Raw genomic sequence first — 20,931 nt, 5'->3', positions numbered from 1 at the left:
AGGGGCAGCAGGACACACCAGGGCAGGCCCGGTAGGCGCTACACCAGTAGTGAAGACCGCCGGCGGTGGAGTAGGCCGTAAGCAGGGGGGGCTCACAGGGGGACCAACAGCTTGTGTCAAACCAGAAGAGAGGAGTGACTGGGTGGCAACAGAGGGCAGGAGTAGGTGGGAGGTGGTGGTACAGAGTGTAGCGAAGAGTTTTTCAATACGGTTGGTAAATTCTTGGAAGAGGGATATGATCTGTGTCATGTCACTGGTGGGGGGTTGTGGGGGGGCACCGGTGGGAGCACAAGGCCTGACAGCCTCAGTGTAGAGACGGGGAGGAGGCCCAGTAGTAGTTGAGTTAGGAGGCGGCCGGGACTGCTGTGTTGTAGCCAGATGAGGCCAGGCAGAGGCAGGTGTTGTTGAAGAAGGCATTGCTTGAGACACAGGGTACACAGGGGGGGTGTGGCCCGGAAGACTGGGGAGGGGGGGGCGTTGTGGTAGACTTGGCCTTCGGGGAGGCTTTTCCCCTGGGACAGACGGGCGATTGGGGCATTGCCGTGAGTCAGCATTGTGCCGGCCGCCACAGTTACAACACCTGGGATTAATTACATAGCCCACCCCACCACTATTAAGGTGGTCTTTGATTTTCTGGGCACAGGCGGCGGAGTTGTGGTTACGTGAACAGAAGCGACATCTCGGCCGATCACGACGACAGCAGGCAGTGAAGTTGTGACCCCAATGAGAACAGACAACACAAAATGCAGGCTCAGGATGATAGGCTTCTGCATACAGTGGGGGTAAGAGTGGGTGGGCATCCACAGTGATTGGGCACTCCCTTCCCTTCCACTTGACAATGACAGCGGGTTGTGGAACTCTCCCCCGGTAATGGCGACGTATACTCAGTATACTAGAGTTAAAGTCACGCGCATCTTCGATGCCAGCGTATAAGGGGAAACGTTTCACTAGGATGTGGCAACATTCATCCGCGTTTACGGGGGCAGCAGGACGACCCCGTCAAAGCCAACAGTACTGTGGGGTTCAGGATATTTGGTTCACACTCAGGATGGATTGGAGTAAGGAAACTCACAATGTGCTCTCTTTATACATATTGTATTGGATGTACAATGCAGCTTGGTGCTGGGAAGGCAGCATGGTTACAAGCGTGATGTAGAGAGAGCTGGTTGGTGAGGACGCTCAGAGAAGGTCAGCTTGTGGGTCGCCATGCTCGCCGGCGGGAGAGAGGACCGCCAGGTAGGCGGAGGAGGAGCGAGGGCCGCAAGGCAGCGGCGGAGGAGGAGGTGTTGCTGGCTGTGGCTGTTGGTAGAAAGAGAGAGGTCACCACGAGGTCAGGTCTTAAATAGCCGGGGTAGGCGTGGCTTAGTAGTTGACCCCCGCTCCGTCATGTAAGGCGGCGCTGGTTGACCTAGACCACGAGGCATACACTGGGGAATTGGTGGGGTCGGCTAGGCAGCGACAAACAGCGTTTGTAGGGGAGGAATCCACTACAGTACTAAGTGTTTCATAGGCCTCAGAAGTCTGACACTTGATAAAGTTCCGGTTCTTACCTTGTCGGAATTCAATGCTGAAACCGTGCTGTCTGCAGTACTTCATCATCCAATTAAAGCGTTCCTCTACAGTTTTCAGAGAGTCCTTGGGGAAGTGGAGATTCAGCTTACTTGTTTGTTTGGCAGAGGGCAGGGTGATAGGGTCCATGGCATTGGTGTTTCCACTGTGGCTAGCGTTTCCCATAGAAACATTACCGTCACTGTCATAATCACTGGGGTCTGACTCTTGAAGGGTGTTGGATTCAGTATGACCAGGCGAGTTGGTAATGGCATCAGTATCAGAGATGTCTGCGTCTGCGTCTATGAGAGAGCCTCTTCTGGGACGTTTATGTCGACCCCCTATGCTGGCAAAACGTGCCAGCTGAGGGGACCTTCGTGGGACGATCGGGAAGTCAAGAACACCTATGGGCACGTCTGTCCCCTTGGGTGGTCACGCCACGACTGCTTATGTCACTGCTTATCCCAGTACAGGTATCTAGATCGTTTGAGGTCACGTAGGCCACGTGGTGCAGTAACTCGGCCGTCGATGTTGACATGAAGGACCTCACGCTGTTATGGAGGGGTGGTGTGGTGTCACAGTACCCCACTCTCTGTTAAGTGGTGTTGTGTTATCTGATGGTCAGGTGTAAGAGCAGAGACGTTACCGAGAACAAATTCTGGCTTGAATGTCATGTACACTAATACTGACACGTTCCTTGATAAGAGAGAGGAGTTTGAAACACTACTAAGAGTACACCAACCAGATATTGTAGGTGTTGTAGAACTGTTGTACAAGAACAGGAGAATCGACCCAGAGGAATGTGAGTTCAGTATTGCTGGATATGACTCATTTACGAACCTTTCTCAAGAAACTTGCAAGAGGGGTGTGGTTATCTATGCTAGGCAAGACCTTAGAGCCAGCCAGGCGAGGCTACAGGGAGAGGATGTTTTTGAAGAGTCCAAGTGGTGTAAAATTAAATTAAAGGGAGGGGACTTACTTATCGTCGGGTGTATCTATAGATCCCCAAACTGTGGCCCACTAAACCAAAGGAACTTAAGAACCTTAATAAACAATGCGGCGATGCTCAACCCTAGCCACCTCCTTATCATGGGGGACTTTAACTATGGCGACATCGACTGGAGAAACGAGTCCACCCCGAATGACATGAATAACCCTGCTACTCTTTTTGTAGAAACTCTGAGAGATAATTTTCTGTTCCAACATGTTAGAGACCCGACACATTACAGAGGGGAGCAAACACCCAAACCACTTGACCTCATCATAACAAACGAGGAGGGTATGGTGGCCAAACCGGAACACCTTGCCCCAGTTGGCACCAGTCACCATATAGTGTTGTCATTCAAATTTAACTGTTACCTAGTTCAGGATAAGGCCAGGCCAAGGTGCAAATATTACAAGGGAAATTACAATGGGATGAGGGAAGAGATGAGGGGTATCAACTGGCCTGACTCATTAAGGTACAAGAACGCAGACACTACGCTGAATATCATAACTAGTAAAGTGACCCATTTGATCGATAAATATATACCCAAGACCAAACCCAGTGCTTCTAGGAATACGAGGGGATCACTACACATGAACCATGCGGCGGTCGACAAAATTAAGAAGAAAACCCAGAAATTCAAGACGTGGGTTGGGTCAAACGATGAGCAAGACAGGAGGATGTATGCAAGAGCCAGACACCAAGCAAAGATAGAGTGTAGGAGGGCTGAAAAGAAGTTCCAGAGGCTGGTTGCAAGCGAGGTCAAGTCAAACCCAAAGGCGTTTTACCGCTATGCAAAGTCGAAATTGAAAATGCGAGTAGGAGTATCAAACCTGAGGCTGGTGGATGGTAGTTACGCAGATTCTGACCAGGATAAAGCTGAGGCATTGAACAGCTTCTTTTCCTCGGTGTTCACAAGAGAGGATGCAACTAACCTTCCTGCGTTTGAGGACAGACGGTTCGACACAGCACTGACCCACATTGTGTTCACAGAAGAGGGTATTAGAAATAAACTGTCCAGGCTAAAGGCCCATAAGAGTCTCGGCCCTGACATGGTGCATCCTAGAGTGCTAAGAAAGTTGTGCAACGAGCTTGCCGAGCCCCTGAAGATCCTGTTTTGTAAATGCCTGGATGAACAAATGGTCCCCAGTGAATGGAAAGTGGCTTATGTGAGTCCTATCTTCAAGAAGGGCGATCGTCACTCCACGAACAACTATAGACCGGTGAGCCTGACCAGCATAATATGTAAAGTACTTGAGAGTATTATCAGAGACGCCGCGATGGAACATCTAATACAAAACAACCTTGTAAAGGATTGCCAACACGGTTTTATGCCGGGGCGCTCCTACTTAACACAATTGCTCAAGGTATTGGATATTTGGACCCATATTCTGGAACGGGGTGGTAATATCGACAATATTTACCTAGATTTTGCTAAGGCTTTCCACAGTGTACCCCACGAAAGGCTGAAAATCAAACTGGAAGGGTACGGAATTCGGGGAAATGTCCTAGCATGGATAGAAGACTTTCTACATGACCGCAAGCAGTGTGTGGTGACTAATGGCACGAAATCGTCATCTGTACCTGTCACAAGTGGGGTACCACAGGGCAGTGTATTGGGCCCGCTGTTGTTTGTTTGTTTCATAAATGACATGCCTGACGTTGTACACTCCTCCATACAAATGTTTGCCGATGACGCCAAGTTATTTCGGGAAATTAAGAACCAAGCGGACTGTGAAGAGGTGCAGAAGGACCTCTGTGGGTTCCAGGAATGGTCGAAGAAATGGCTGCTGAGATTCAATGTCACGAAGTGTAAGAGGATGCACCTGGGGCGTACCAACAGTAAGGAGGCGTATCATATGTCCCAACGGGATGAAGAAACTGCACTAGTTGAGACTGTATGTGAGAAGGACCTTGTGTGTATGTTGACAAAGAGCTGAAGTTCTCGGGCCATTGCGAGAAGAAGGTAAATCAGGCAAATAAATTATTGGGTCTTATAAGAAGGTCGTTCAGATATCTAGACGGTCCGTCCCTTATAACAATCTTCAGGAGTGAAGTGCTTCCCCATCTGGAGTACTGTCACCCCATCTGGTCCCCGAGATATGCTAGGGACTATCAGTTGGTTGAAAAGGAAAAGTAATCAGAGACGTGACCGATCACCCAAGCGGCTAACAAGCCGATCAGTGGCGAAGAGGATAAAACGAAAGCCAACCCATGGTTGTTCCCAGGGTGGACAAATTAACACCGCCTGGTCAGAAGTTGGTGGTCGCTTCCCAGGGGTGCTTATCTCTAGGTGTTGACCTCACTGGTGGGTCACGGCTCTCGCTGGTACTGTCTTCTGCTGAACTCACTGGCTAAACACTGTTCAACACTGATCCCATTTCTTTCCGAAACTTTTGGCGGGATTATGTTGATATCCTGGTGGTGAGGATGGATCGGGGGGAGGGACTTGAGGAATGGGCACACATTGGCCGGGGGACATCTGCGCCTGATAGGTCTTGACCCTCCGGTGGTCAAGGTGTATGTATGTACAGTATGTATGTATGTATGTATGTATGTATGCATGTATGTATGCATGTATGTATGTATGTATGTATGTATGTATGTATGTATGTATGTATGTATGTATACTCCTCAATTACCTTGTAATTCAATTGACAGTAGGAACATTATAGAATCTAGTCTCATTAAACATACCGAATCCGTTAACATGAATTTGAGTAATGGTATGTACAAATTGGACAATTTTGTAATTAAGAAGATTTGTAACCAGGTGAGAAGGTTGGGTCAGTCTCTCCCTCTGACCTGACTACCGACCGCTGCGGTGCTTTTGTGAAGATTAGTAGGGTCACTACCTATACCTCTGTGGACTTGATCTCACCCTCCTCTGTATATATATATATATATATATATATATATATATATATATATATATATATATATATATATATATATATATATATATATATATATATATAACTTGTTCTGAACTTCTACTTAGTTTGTACTCACCCCTGAAGATGTGAATTACACGAAAGCGTTTGGGAACTTCGTGTTTTCTTTTTTCCTTGTGGTTATCAGCATATGTATGTATGTATGTATGTATGTATGTATGTAGTTATGTATGTATGTTTATATGTATGTATGTATGTATGTATGTATGTATGTATGTATGTATGTGTGCGTGTATGTGTGAGTGACTTGCTCATTTCGGGGGGAGAGTGAGAGAGCCCGTTCCTATTACCCAGAATGTCATAACTTACAGTTATCTCCTTAACTTAAGGTCATGCGAATGTCTGTGTAGCACTTTGCCGTTGAGTTTTCTGCCTATGTGATTCTGATGTTGTCTTTGCTGTCGTCTTTGTGTTAGTGGTTAGGTTAGGTTAGGTTATGGTAGGGTTGGTTAGGTTAAATTTCTAATAATATTCTTTCCACGATGATTTGAGAACCTAGCCTAACCTAACCTAATCATCGTTATCCCAAGATAACCAAGCCTATCCTAATTTAAACTAACCCAACCTAACCTAATCCAAACTAAAGTAGCCTTTCAGGTAGTAGGCAGCTACCAAACAGGGAGGTACTACCGCCTGGGAAGATATTGGAAGCAGACTGTGTTGTCTAATGGTAGACCCTGCTGCCATATGGCTTCACGAAAATTGTGACCAAGTCCCAGGTTGCTGATCTGACTTTCTGCCTCATTTACAAACAATTGCAGGGTCTCAATTCGTTTCTCTTACTTTGACAACACAACATACAGCGTTTCTCAATCTTGATTTTTTTTATTTATTTATTTATGGTTCAATGACCCCCCCCCCCCTTAGACCCCGATGTTGGTCGGTGACCTGTGCTCGGGTGGGTTAATCCCCATAAAAAAATCCTACCCTACCCCAACCATTTAATGACATAGTACCGACCCACTGGGATTTAGACCTCTCAAAACGAGTACTTAATATGATTAAGGATTCACTGGGATTATATCCTATAAGGATTGGGGCCCATTAGGACAAGGGTTCATTAGCTATACGAGACTAGCACCGGAACCCATTAGAACGAGAAACCATTAGCAGTGTGGCGTGTGAGAGTGAAGGGGGAGGTCATGTTGCTCGTCCTTTGATGAGCCTTGTCAACAGGTCTTTAACCTGTGGTCATCTCATGTGCTGTAAACACCAGGATCATCTTCGTCTCTCTTCATCCTCTCCTACCCCCCTCCGCCCTCCATCTTCCTGACCTTCCTCCGCCCTCCGTTTTCCGCCTGGAGCAACTAAAACCCTGTTATTAAGTGAGAAAAGGAAGATGGTTGTGGTTGTTGTGTGTGTGTGATGCTAACGAGTGCTGTGTTTATCAGTTAATAAACTCCTTTATATAACGTTGCCTTATATTATGGCCAACCTCTATAAAACATAATTCTATTGCGAGAGTTTCTTCAATATACAGTAATTTACGTCACACCGAAGCAGATGGCTGTTTATTTTCAGGTATCTCTCTATTTCTGTCTATCTATATATTTTACCTAACTATTAATCTACCTTTCTACCTATCTATTTATCTCTCAATCTATTTTATCCGTCTATCTATCTATTTTACGTGTGTATGTATGTATCTCTGTTTGTATGTATGTATGTATGTATGTATGCATGTGTATGTATGTATGGTTAATCTTCATACTGAACCAGACAGTGAGACTTAAGGGGTTAGTACTGATTAATTATCTAAACTGAGTTCACCTCTCTTGTCATGATGTGTTTCCTGGTGACTCTTAAAGGTTCTCTACTGTTGCCTAGGAATTAATAACATAAGGTGGAAGGTTATTATAAAGGTGTAAAGTTTGATAGGGTAACAGGGAGTTAATCACTACGACATGAAACACAGTGAAAAGGAGCGATCTTCTCTCACGTAGTCGCTGTGTGTGTTTGTGTGTTAAAACATGAATCAGCAACTATGTCGAGGAGGTTCTGCTTACTGAATTTACAGTTGAATTATCTTGTTGCCTCTGTCGTCAGTCGCCACCCTCAGCGACGGTATAGACATTAGACAGCATCTTCCCCTCCTGCCTCACCCAACACCTGCTGCTATCAAGTCATATAATTATAATTATGCAAACCTCTACTCGTCTCGGAAACGTAAATCAATGAAAAATCAAGACGATTCAGAATCTGACCGCAAAATGCAAACGAAAACAATAAACTTGAGTTGAACTCCTGGCCTTATGCTCTGCTGTCGAGTGCGTTTGAAAATGTGCTGCCAAGTATTCACTTTTCCTTGTGAAAATATCACAAAACTCCGCGTGAACGACGGCTTTCGCAGACAAAAGTGATTTTCCACATAAGAAAATCTGAAAAAGCACAGCGGGGAGACCTGAAGTTGAGCTTTCTCTATTGGGAAAGACACACTACCTTGGCCTGAACAAACGTGAAAGACATCAGCGGAGTGGTGAGACAAGCGGGACTGCGGCCGCTACACTCACGGTATATCTATCATCAAGGATTCAAGGGTGGCTTATATGCCTGCTTGCCTCACCACCTCGATAAGTGTGTTGCAGTTGGTGATGGTGGACGCTGACTCCCACAACACCACCACCTTAATCACCCAATTATTACTAAATACCCTCTACAAGGAAGATGTTGTTCATTTTAAGTTTCTCCCTCTCGTCTCTTTAATGAATATAAAAGCAGGTGTAGCACGCGTTAGTTAATAGTATTCATATTCCCTCAAGACTTCTGAGTAACAAATATCTCTCACGTAAGTAAGTTTCAGAAACTCGTTAAATGAGCTGGTTACGGTACTACTGGGACTCATCTTCCTTTTAGTTCAAAACAGCAAAGTATGAACAGCCAAAGAGAGAGAGAGAGAGAGAGAGAGGGAAAAGAGCAGCCAGTATAGAGAGGTACTGGAGGAGAGGGTGCAGGGGGCTGGCTGGCTGGGACGAGCAACACCTCGTCGTATGCGGCACTGTTGGGTGGGTGGGGCTGCCAGGGAGACACTGGTGGCCGACCAGCCCGCCAGTCGATAGGGTTGGCCAGGGTGAGAGGGCGGGGGAGAGAAGGAGCGAACCAGGGGGAGAGAGCAGCGGCCGACACACAAACGCACACACTCACCTCCCACCCTCACTCAACCCACCGCACACTCACCCTCAACTAAATTGTAATTTTATAATTATATAAAACGGTAAAGTGAAGAGGATGTTGGTTAATTAATAATTTATACTGTTTCAGGGAGATGAGAAGACGGTAGTGGTGGCGAATAGGTTTCTTCTGACGGTCACCAAGAAGGGAGGGAAGGAGGGTTTACAGGGGGCGATGACTGCCGAGGTGGGGAGAACTTTTATCGGGGTGAAGTTGGCGTTATGGGATGTTCACTTCCCCAGTAGTATAAATGATAATGTAAACCTGATATAGACCGCCAGGAGTGGTGTGACAGCCACCCAGGGAGGATATGAGACGAACGAAAAACTTCTAATTTCATAGACCGCGACGTGGCGTGGGTAAATTTGCGTAGGTCGAGTGTTCACCAGCAAGTTCCACACTCTCCCCCCACTCCTTTCATCTCTCTTTAATTTATCCTCTCTATCCACACACACACACACATATATATATATATATATATATATATATATATATATATATATATATATATATATATATATATATATATATATATATATATATATATCCTCTCTCTATCCACATGTTACAACTGAAGGAGCATCGTGGTAATGGTGAGGGAGCTCCCTTTAGTGGGTTGCTGTCTGGCCTCTGGCTCGGCGTCTCGGCTGGTTCTCAGGGAGGGTGGGAGCGAAGGAGGGAGGGAGAGCGCAACGCCTTGCCTCTTCTACCCAGGACATACATTTTTTGTTAGTTCACTTAGTTGTCGCCGCCCCACTGTAGGGGGAGGAACTTAGCGTGGTGCTGTGTGTCTGATGCTGTCTTAGTTATCTCGCAGTTACATGCATCTGTTAGAACAACAACATAAGAATGGAGGAAACTGCAGCGGGCCTATTGGCCCATACTGGGCAGTCCCATTTACACCCAACCCCTATTGCTCATATAAGCATCCAACCTATGTTTGAAGCTATTCAGCGTATTCGAGTTAATGATGATATTTGGTAACTTGTTCCATTCATCCACTACTCTGTTTCCAAACCAGTGTTTACCTATTTCGCGCCTAAATCTAAATTTGTCTAATTTAAAACCATTGTTACGAGTTTGCTCCTGGTTAGTAAGAAGGTCGTGGCGTGATAACGTTCTGCTCCTCTCCCTAATGAGCCTGTCCACACGCGTTAATTTGGGTCATCTGAAGATTAGCCACCCCAGTTTATTTTACCTGACGATTAAATACCCAAACACTATCTGGGGTTAGGTTGGGTTGGGTTAGGTTAGGTTAGGTCGGTTAGGTTAGGTTAGGTCGGTTAGGTTAGCATTAGGTGAGATGAGGTTAGGTTAACGTTAGGGTGGTTAATATTAAGATGAAATAAGCTGGTGAGATAATCTTCAGCGGATTTATTTACTTTGTCTGCTAACTGGTGTTAAGTGAACCATCAGATATCGTCGCCTCTCTGCTTAATATCTAATAGTAAACTTATGTTGGATTATATCTGTTGTGCTGTGAACCAATAGTATATTTCCTCTTGAATATATTCACTAGTAGTTAAGGCTGACACACCACCAACTATATTAGTGATTATGGCGACACAGTCACTCACTTCAAGACTCACTGCGCTAAGAGTCACTCGGTAGTCTTTCTCACAAGTAGTGTAATATTAATATAGACCCCCTTCTAACAATACGGGCTATGTAAGTAGCACATTACTGTATATATTAATATACAACAACAAGCATGAACACTACTCGTTGGAGATGGTTAATTATAATGAAAGCCCTCACTATTAACTTGTACTTAAATGTTTACCTCCTGGGAAACTCATTCTAGAAATCTAAGGGATAAATTCATCCTGAGTCTTGGTGTTTGTTAGAGGAGGACTGCTGGACTAAGATGAACTCAAACTGGTCTGGGCTGAACTGAGCTCTGAAGTTTTCTTTCTTTAAGGGCATTAGCCCACTCGGGTACGGGTCATTTTTAATGACCCACATCAAGGCCCGGGGGGCGAAAATATAATAAAACAATAATAATAATAATAATTATGCCAATGATGATGATAATGGTAATAATAATAATAATAGTAATAAAATTAATATAAATATATTTAATAAATAACAATTATAAAAGAAAATAATAATAATAATAATAAAATTAATAACAATATTTAAAAAAAATTATAATAAAAGAAAATACACATACAGTAATAATAAAAGTCTATAAAAATTATAAATAATAATAATAATAATAATAATACCCCCTGTAATAATAAAGAGCCATGAATAAATTCAAAAACAAAAAATTAAAATATCAATAGTGAGAAATGATATATGTATGTTGTGTTGTTAATAGTAAGAGTAACAATTGAGACCCTGCAATTGTGTGTAAATGAGGCAGAAAGTCAGATCAGCAACCCTAGACTTGGTCAAAATTTTTGTGATGCCATATGGCAGCAGGGTCTACCATTAGACAACACATTATGCTTCCAATATCTTCCCAGATGGTAGTACCTCCCTGTTTGGTAGCTGCCTACTACCTACTACCGAATTGAAACACAATTTGTGAGGCTCTGTGACCTTTTATGCAACATTAAGTTGAGCTCTGCTACATAACAATAGCACACACCATTCACGGCCTAACTCAAGTGGTTGAGGCCCACGGTGATGTACGGTCATGCACGGGCGCCCTGGAGCCACACGTGGGTTCCTTTACAAGTTTACGTGAGGTATACGTCAGATTTCAGATTTGCCCTGCAAGGGGGCTAGATTATTGGGCACCCCTTTACATCCTATACAAGCCGAAGCGCGAAAGCGTTTACAGCGCCCAACAAGGAACCATGCGGAGTTCATGCTTACCTTCGTGATTCATGCAGTAACACAAGTGCCTGAAAAGGACCATGAGTTTTGTCATCAAGTTACATATGGAGGTCGGGATTTGAAGAAACCAATCATAGGGATAATAAGTATGACGTCATGGAAAACATAATTATGTTCATTAGAGGAGAAACTATGGGGAGGAGGGGTTAGTTACTTACTGTATGTAGGAGGAGCTTAGCTATGACCCTTTAGATGCTCAAGTTGAAGAGGGATAGACGGATTTGGTCTTGAAATTTAGGAATATTTTTATTTTTGGAAGATTCCATACAAAGACTGACTATGTCACCAAAACATGTTTCACTGACAGCTACTGTATATATTAGTTTATTTATTTTATATCGGGCTGCCTTTTTCTATTCTATTTTTATTGTTACCGACTCCTCCCCACATCTCATTCTCAAATCTCCCAACGACAAGAGTGCATGCAATCCCGACAGGCACACGTGTCAAGGTTATACCATGGTGCTTACGTGGACAAACAAGCTAAACTTAAACAATGTAAAAAGACAAACATAAACACATATTGTAAAAGTGACTTTTCAGGGACTTCGGTTGACTGGTGATGTGGTTCACTGAGTCAATATTAACAGACCAACCAGTACAGTAAACGGCGGGTCGTGTTGCGTCTCTGTAACAAAGCGTGTTCGGCATCCGGGCCTTCGATGTAGAGCGGCAGAAATTGGACAGTGATTACATAAGTTCGTCAAGATCGTCTTAGTGAGGTGAAAGTGTAAATCGATGTCGGACTTTTCATGCTAGACACGATTGTATTTTTGAAAACTCAATTTCCACCGAGTTGGAGGTGCAGCCAGGGTCACAGGCCTATAACCACACAATCACTGCCACATGACAAAGCTTTTATTTTATTTTATTTTTTAGGGTGTTGTGGTCACGGCTGTGATAAAGGCCAACCAGGGAGTGTAGTACTGTGCCTTCAGTTAAATCAGTTCATAGTTGTCATCAGTGAATGCAGAAGAGACTATAATAACTTAAAGTGAATACATATTGGCAATCGAGCTGGTAAGGACAACTGCCAGCCTATTCGTGTCATAGGTGCCACAGAGACTTTAAATTTTATTTTGTTTGTGTGCTTTCTCAAGGACTGAATCTGTGTTTATAATACACCACTCACAGGGAGATACAGTGTACACAGTGATAGTTCATAGTGTCATCAGTGACCGCTGAAGTTGTAAATAACTTAAAGTGAGCGCTAACTAGCAAGCAAGCTGGAAAGGCACCGTGCCAGCTGAAACCAAGTCGTGTCATAGGTGCCACAGAGACTTTAAATTTTATGTTGATTGTGTGCTTTCTCAAGGACTGAAACTGTGCCTACAATACACCATTCACAGGGAGATACAGTGTACGCAGTCGCAGACGACAACTCCATAGGCAACAGAGAGTAGCTAAGTACTTTTTCTCTCTTTATTTTCTTTGAAATAGGTGTAGATTTATACACAGTCTGCACCCCCCCCCCCCACCACAACAACAACAACCATGAGTTTGATATGTGATTACTGCAGGGAGACGTCGGATATGGAGGATACAGGCCTAACTAATGCAACGTTTAGGAAGTTACTAACTGCCGTAAAGCTTGATGGCTGTTGCTGGTATTGCCCTGGCTGCATAGTCAAGGTGAATGAAGCGATTGCAATCCATAAGGGAACGAGTTCTCTAGGGACGAAAATAGATGAAGCAGGAGCCCTGCTGGTTGACAAACTGGAGCAAGTTGAGAAAGAGATCCTTGCTAAGACTGAGGAAGTAGCTAATAGAATGGAGGTGGTTGCTAAGAGGAGTTATGCTGACGTATTAGGAGGGCCACGGGGGAGGGCGGAGAGTAATGCAGAATCAGTACAGGTTCTACAGCAGATTGGGACTCTGAAAAAGTGTGTCGAAGAAATGAAAATTAACGCACCTACTGTTAGGGGAGAGGAGGAACACCAGGAACGGCTCCAGCGCAGGAACAATGTTATAGTTTTTGGAGTCCCAGAGAGCCAGGCAGAGGGAACTGTGAGTAAGGAAACACACGACAAGGTGCTGTTTCAAAATATTTGCACAGAGGTTCTGAAGATTCCAGCAACCCCTCAGGATGTGAGGAGACTGGGACAAAAGCAGGGGGCTAAGCCTCGCCCCCTCAGGATCACACTAGGGAGTGAGGAGGAAAATGGCAAGTTATCCGGCAGGCAAAAAACTTAGCAAGGAGCGAGGCATTTCGGGATGTATTTATTCACCCAGACCGCACGGTAATGCAGAGGGAACAGCACAAGAAGCTACACGTACTTAACACCAGATTTGAACCAAGGGAAAGAATATTACCAAAGAACCTCTACGTTTAAGCAATACTATCAACGTTAGCTATAAAAATCCCAGACCTTAGTTACCCCTAAAACCACCAGAGAGAACGTACAGAATCTTCTCCCTGTATGTGTGAGAAAATGTAGACGTTAGGTTCAGGCGCAGGTGTTTATGGGTCTCTGTTGGTGAGGTGCGGTGCAGAGGAGCGGCGTGGAGGCCAAGCGTCACGTAAGCTAAGGGGCGGGGATATGACCATAAAGGCTAGCTACCATTACCCCACACCAAGGTTATCATGAGACAGACACCTGACGCGGCCTAGTATGAGATGCTATTGGTGAGGTGCGCATGGAGGAGCGGCGTGGGGGCTGTGCTGCTTGACGTCACGTGTGGGCGGATACACAACATCCACCTGAGCCAATGACATCGCTTGGAAGACTGTGTGTGTGTGTGTGTGTGTGTGATATGTATGGAGTGGGGGAGATATTTTACGAGGGGAGGGCTAGACCTAAGTTAACAGTAGATTTATCAAACAGAAACACTTAAAATTGCTTTACTGATTGCAATGGCATTACCTGGAGATTTTGTCACGTCTATAAAGAGAAAAAAATATATTAACTGTGACAAAAATTTAGGCTTATTTTAATAGAGGGATTTATGAAGCGTAACAAGTAAATAAAATGAAGAAGAAGAAGAAGAACTTAAAATTGAGTTAATTTATTCCCATCTTATCAACAACACCATCCATCCCTGATGCATCTCTTTGTGTACGAACCTCTGTCCTGCATGGCAGTGAACAGTGACATTACCCATATGAATCTGACCTCTATACATTTATAGCTGTTAATGAATATGATGTATTTCTTTGTGTATGAACCTCTGTTCTGCGTGACAGTGAGAAGTGATACCACCCTCAGTGTCAAGACCTGACTGAATTACTCAGAATAGGCAAACTGTACTACAAGCTCTGCCAATGAATTTGTTAAACTAAAACTAAAAATATCCCTTTGATACATAATCTAAGTCAAGACAGTGTTACAGGGAGAACAGTAAACAGTGTAAGGCAGATCAGTGTACAGTTATAAGGAACCATAATACGCAAAAGCCTACCTGATAATGTTAACAGAGAGAGTTTGACGAACGTGATGAATACAATATTGTGAAACGTAAAGTAAAACACAACAAAAAGGCAAAAAACAGGAACAAACTTAAAAGAAAAGAGAAAATTACAGGAAATCAGAAGCAACAAAAAAAAAGTTAAAGAAGGGGAAAGACAAAGGGATAATTATGGGGAATTATTAAAGCAGTGTGATAAATCTGGGTGGAGACTCAGAACTGGGAGGGGGGAAGAAGACAGGAAATAAAGATGTTTGAGAAATAATATGAATTGTAGGATTTTAATTACAGTAACAATGACCTTCAGGATAAACGATTATTAAAATGTTAAATGACATGAATGAGGGGAATGATTGATGATTTATGAGAGAAGCTTTATAATAATAATAATAATAATACATTAATTCCAGGTTACCTCCCACAGAGAGCAAAAACACGGGTGAGAAAAATTACAGGTAAGCAAGTGACGTGTAGGTCCCACAGAGGGCGTGGACCAGGTAACCTAACACACAAAATATGAGGGAGTTTATCTGTACGGTGTTCCCACGTCGTGTGTGTTGACGAGTGTTGGGCTTTACCATGTCTACACTTATAAAATCTTACCCAATAACAACCTGATAAACGCCAATATATAAACCGAGAAATATATTTTATTTACGAATTTGGGTCATGTTTGAGATGTCACTGGGACGAGCTAATGTCTGCCTTCCCCCTTTGGCAGATATACTGTATATCAATAAATTTTATAGATTGGTTTAGAATTACTCAAATTCAGTTCCATCAGAAGTCTTGTTTAAATTGATCTCTGAGTTACGCTAGACTATGGTAAATACTAATAGCATAACAGGGATAGTGAATAACAAAGACGACATGGAGAAAGGTAAGTTTATTTTGATTATACATTCTATACTGGATGGGATACATGTGTCGAGTCTGAAAAACCAATGTGAGCAGTGTTGGCCTATCAGACTCTGTCGCGGTGAGTGACGGTGTGTGTGGCTGACGGGGAAGGTAACAGCGTCCCCGTCACTCCTAGGACAGGCTGGTGTCTCACCATCTGTAGCTGAAGCCATGGTAGCGGCTATCCTGGGGGTTCTCGCTGGGGTAGCCGTAGCTGTACTGAGGCCGGGCAGACCGCTTGTTGAGCTGGTGGTGGTAGACGTAGTTGTGGTAGTTATGGTAGGGGAGGTTGTAGTGGCCGTAGCGATGGTGGGGGGAGAAATTTCCTGAGTGGTAGCCGTAGGAGAAGTCGGGGTCTGCCGCTGCCTCTGCTACAGGCTTAGCCGATCGCTTGCCCACGCCATGGACCTGGGGGAAGACGAAGGATGTGGCGCCCCCGGGGTGTAGCGCCACACCCTTGCCGTCCTGGACTTCGCTCTTGGTACGGAGATTCTTGTAGTTATAGGGGTAGTAGGGATATTGACGGTAGGGGTAGTAGTGACGAGGGGGCATCTCCCGAAGCAGCCAGGGTTTGGGCATCTCTGCGTCGACCACTGGACGTGGCAGGTCTCCCAGCACCCAAGGTCGAGGTAGTTCCCTCAGATATACAGGAGGGAGTGGTTCCCCCTCCACCACTGGCTGGCGGTCCTGGCCCATCACCGCTACCGCCGCCACGCTCACAACAACAACCAACTGTGAAGCAAACAATGGCGATATAACTCCCTGATTACAACATCAAGACGCATAAAATAATCTTATACATTCATAAGAGATATCGTCAATTGTGGTGTTGGCTAATTGTTATCATCAACGCGCCCAACCCATAGATCTGCCCCACTCCCACCACACTCATACCCATAACCACCCATATAATGCACAGTATAAACTTACATACAGTCGTACAATGTTTCACTTAACTATAGACACGTAATATTAAGTTGTGTTGACTTACCGCTAGTCTCATGGTTCACTGGGTCTTCACCGACTTGTGTATGGGTGCTCACCGACGACTCCTGTAGAAGTCACTGAAGACAACCTGGTTCCTCGAGGGTTATATACACCCCTCCTGACCTTCATGTGATAGCTGACTCCCACAAACCAGCCCAGGTTTTGTACGAGTATAATTATCGTTTTATGTTCTGGGTTGAGCTGTGGCAAAAACACTATACAAAGAGACTATACTGGAGCCACGGGTCGCTGAATTCCTCCCCCGTCACTAGTGCTTTTACTTCCTCTGTTGCTGCCTCTACCTCCCCTCCTGTGCTGCTCCTGCCTCTATCTCACCTGCGATTGTTTCTATCCTCCATGCTGCCTCTATACCTCCCCTGCTGCTCCTGCCTCTACCTGACCAATTACTGCCTCTATTCCCCCCTGCTGCCTCTACCTCCTCTCTCTTGCTGCTCCTGCATGCCTCTACCTCACCTATTACTGCTTCTTACCCTCCAGATAAAATGTCTCCAATTACAGTTAAAAATAGCTGTTGCGTTCACTGTGGCCATCGTGGGAGAGGGTTTTCATATATTCCAATTTACCTGTCAATAAATCATACTAACATAACGTAAAAAAAATAATAATAATTCTACGATTTTTTTTAAATATCATAGAACAGTGAAGTCTCAGGGAAATTTCGACGCCATTTTGTATATCATATCACCCGTTGTTGTAAGCTGAGGCAGTTAAACACATCCTCACGTCAGTAGCTAAGGGGAAACATTTAACTTACGAGTCTTTGTAAATATCGTGGTGAGGAGGGTGAGGTATAAAAGCTACACCTTCCCTACTGACCTACTTCTCACTCGGGTAATTAAAGTGTTTTTCTCTTTTCTTCTCTACTTTATCTACCATTTCTTCTTCTTTTTCATTCATACTTCTTCGACTGTTCCTCTATTATGGTTCGTCCTTCTCTGTTGCCTTTTCTTCTTTTGTTTTGTTTATTGCTTCGGGTCCACGAGTCTGAATCCCCGGGGTCGTGTAGCAGCAGGAGAGGCGATATGACTTTTGTCCACGAGTACATAACTACCGTCTTATTCTACCTTCTTCCTTTAACTGTAGATTATTTTACATATTGTGACCTTAAGAAAAAAATGAAATGTAATGTTGAACTAAGGGTATCGAGTTTCCTTCAGGTCCTGTAAGGTATAGGGAGAGGGTCGAGGATATAGTTAAGAAAGTTATGATTGTCCTTTGGTTGTTTAAATGAGTCTGAAACAGGACTTACCTACATAAAATGGTCAGGATTTTTTTTTCCGCCCCAGAGATCATGAACATCTGATCCTGATGGGAAAAAAACACTTGCAGATATTCAAACTTATTAATATTTTTCTCTGCTAAGGTGTTGCTGAACGTGTTTCTTTATTCAGAAATACAAAATAATGATATAATTCTCTTGAAGTGTAGAATTTGTTTAAAGAGTGTTGTTAACATAATCATTATACATCACTAACCACCAAATATGTTTATAAAAATGAAGAAGTATCCATTATCTCACTATAATTACTATACTTGTTTACAGACACACAAGGTACATGAAAAACACCAATTATCAAGTCAATGAAGATTTATTTGAGTTTGTGCTTAACTGAAGATCAAAGAAAACGATTCACACAGTCTTATGGGGTGCCAGCATCATCATCAACCTTGATGGTTCATCAGTGTCCGAAAAACCAGGTGAGCGAACCCGGACTATCGGGCATGAGAACCGGACATAGTCTGGAACGGCGGGATCATGGGAGAACCCGCTGTCCTACCATGAGTGTCTGTAGTAGTGGTAGGGATAGCCGTGATAGCCATGGTAGCGGTATGGGTATCTGTAATGGGGTTCAGGATCGGCTGTGGCTTCGGGTTCGGGTTCAGGAGATGGTGAGGGGTCTGCAGAGCGCTTGTGGTGCTTATGGGCCGTCTTGTGGGAGTGAGAGTGAGGGTAACCGTAACCGTAGCGGCGGTGAGGATAGTGGTGACCGTAATACGGATAACGATAGCCATAGTACGGGTTATGGGGTTCGGCACTGGCTAAGGGTTCGGGTTCGGGTTCAGGAGATGGTGAGGGGTCTGCAGAGCGCTTGTGGTGCTTGTGGGCCGTCTTGTGGGAGTGAGAGTGAGGGTAACCGTAACCGTAGCGGCGGTGAGGATAGTGGTGACCGTAATACGGATAACGATAGCCATAGTACGGGTTATGGGGTTCGGCACTGGCTAAGGCTTCGGGTTCAGGAGATGGTGAGGGGTCTGCAGAACGCTTGTGGTGCTTGTGGGCCGTCTTGTGGTAGTGAGAGTGAGGGTAACCGTAACCGTAACGGCGGTGAAGATAGTGGTGACCATAATACGGATAACGATAGCCATAGTACGGGTTATGGGGTTCGGCACTGGCTAAGGCTTCGGGTTCGGGTTCAGGAGATGGTGAGGGGTCTGCAGAACGCTTGTGGTGCTTGTGGACCGTCTTGTGGTAGTGAGAGTGAGGGTAACCGTAACCGTAACGGCGAAGATAGTGGTGACCGTAATACGGATAACGATAGCCATAATACGGGTTATGGGGTTCGGCACTGGCTAAGGGTTCGGGTTCAGGTTCAGGTCCAGGATCAGCAGAGCGCTTACCCACACCACGGACGTAGGATGTACCACCTCCGGGATGTACGGCCACGCCCTCGCCTGCATGGTGATGGTAGTGAGGCCCTGGATCACACTCTACCCCCCTCACTACCAGAACTACCACCATCAAACACAACGTCACTGGCACCTGTGAGAGAGAGAGATTTTGTTAGTTACTTAAATTCCCGTATCTATAGTCACAAAGATTCCACATACATTATTCCCTAAAATGTATTATATGAACGTAACTAGTTGAGATAAAATTTTACATTAAGTATAATGTCATCTTAGACATCAATCTAGTATTTAACTTAAGATGCCAATTCCTATCGTCCCAGCTGAGGAAATTTAATCTTATGAACCTCTTAGATTCCAGGTCTTGGCCTCGTATCGTCTCAAAGTACAGTAACAATATTCATTTTTAGTTCTAAGAGAAAAGAGGCTTATTGTCCCTAATATTACTAAGGCACAAAGCTTATCATATGAGCCGTAGTCTTGAAAATGTCGATGTTGTTCAAAGCCTCAATATAGGTACAGTAGTCTTGAACTCATAGACTAGTATACAGCGTCATGATACTATTTCCTTAGCGTCATATTACACATACTGTATGAGTTTATTTATGTAAGTATATTATTATAGGTGATTAATGGGAGAAATTATGATCAGTAGTAAAGGTGTATAAGACAGTTTTTGAAAATTATAGAGTTGTGTGTGCGTGTGTGTGTGTGTGTGTCAAAGTTATTTTACTAATGTATCTGGGAAATTGAAAGTGCTACGTAATCGGGGCAGACAGCTAGACAGAGTGGAATACATACCGTACATACATATACTGTAAAAAGAAACCCCCCAAAACACAATAACTAGAGTACTAGATCATCAGGTTTCGTCAACTTACAGGGAGCGCCATGGTAAACGGTGGAGCTGGACCCACTGATGGCGGAAGACTCGCTACCAACCTGACGAAGCCTCTGCCTTATATTCCTCTCTCCTACCCGGGTTTCCTTGGGTGTGGTTCCACGGCCTACTGGAGATGACACCCCGTGGGCCCTCCCGTACCTCCCTATACAGCCCCAGGGGGACGGGGAGAGGTACAGATTTGTGTTCATGGTCATGATGCGTGACGTGTGTTGGCAGGGTCTTTGAGTGATGCTGACGAGAATCTTGATCCTATACACTTTGCAGAAATAATACACTATTCCGTCTATACCCATGATGTTTGTCTACACTTCTCCATATATACACCCAAGAAACAAATATACACTTTGTTTACACCCAAGGTGTATGTCTAAAGCTTTTGTGTCACACCCAGGAGGCGTGACGGGACGGAGGTACACAGACTTACACAAGAGTTAACTTTAGTGGGATGTCGATAATTGTGTGGCCACCTGTCACACGGGTCAGGAGAGCCCAGCGGAGGATTCGCTGGTTGGAGGTCTTGTTGGTTTGGATGAACGTGAGTGGGTTATGGTCGGTGAAGACTAGGGTTGTTTGTGGGCAAGACT

The 20,931-nt window shown here is 44.4% G+C and overlaps 2 protein-coding genes across 2 annotated transcripts; both read right to left on the bottom strand.

Moving 5' to 3' along the window:
• Window positions 1-15,778: 15,778 nt before the first annotated feature.
• On the bottom strand, window positions 15,779-16,902 carry LOC121865573. The gene is made up of 2 exons (XM_042365090.1): window positions 16,799-16,902; window positions 15,779-16,539 (listed from the first exon to the last, which is right to left on the bottom strand). Exons 1-2 carry the CDS (start codon window positions 16,808-16,810, stop codon window positions 15,958-15,960), a joined length of 594 nt encoding a protein of 197 aa, XP_042221024.1. The 5' UTR covers window positions 16,811-16,902; the 3' UTR covers window positions 15,779-15,957.
• Window positions 16,903-18,388: 1,486 nt separating this feature from the next.
• On the bottom strand, window positions 18,389-20,382 carry LOC121865572 (histidine-rich glycoprotein-like). The gene is made up of 2 exons (XM_042365089.1): window positions 20,325-20,382; window positions 18,389-19,576 (listed from the first exon to the last, which is right to left on the bottom strand). Exons 1-2 carry the CDS (start codon window positions 20,334-20,336, stop codon window positions 18,590-18,592), a joined length of 999 nt encoding a protein of 332 aa, XP_042221023.1. The 5' UTR covers window positions 20,337-20,382; the 3' UTR covers window positions 18,389-18,589.
• Between the last annotated feature and the right edge of the window lie 549 nt (window positions 20,383-20,931).

This window comes from Homarus americanus, unplaced genomic scaffold (assembly GCF_018991925.1).
Source record: "Homarus americanus isolate GMGI-L3 unplaced genomic scaffold, GMGI_Hamer_2.0 scaffold25483, whole genome shotgun sequence".
Classification (NCBI taxonomy): domain Eukaryota; kingdom Metazoa; phylum Arthropoda; class Malacostraca; order Decapoda; family Nephropidae; genus Homarus; species Homarus americanus.
This window is presented reverse-complemented; position numbering and strand designations above follow the sequence as displayed.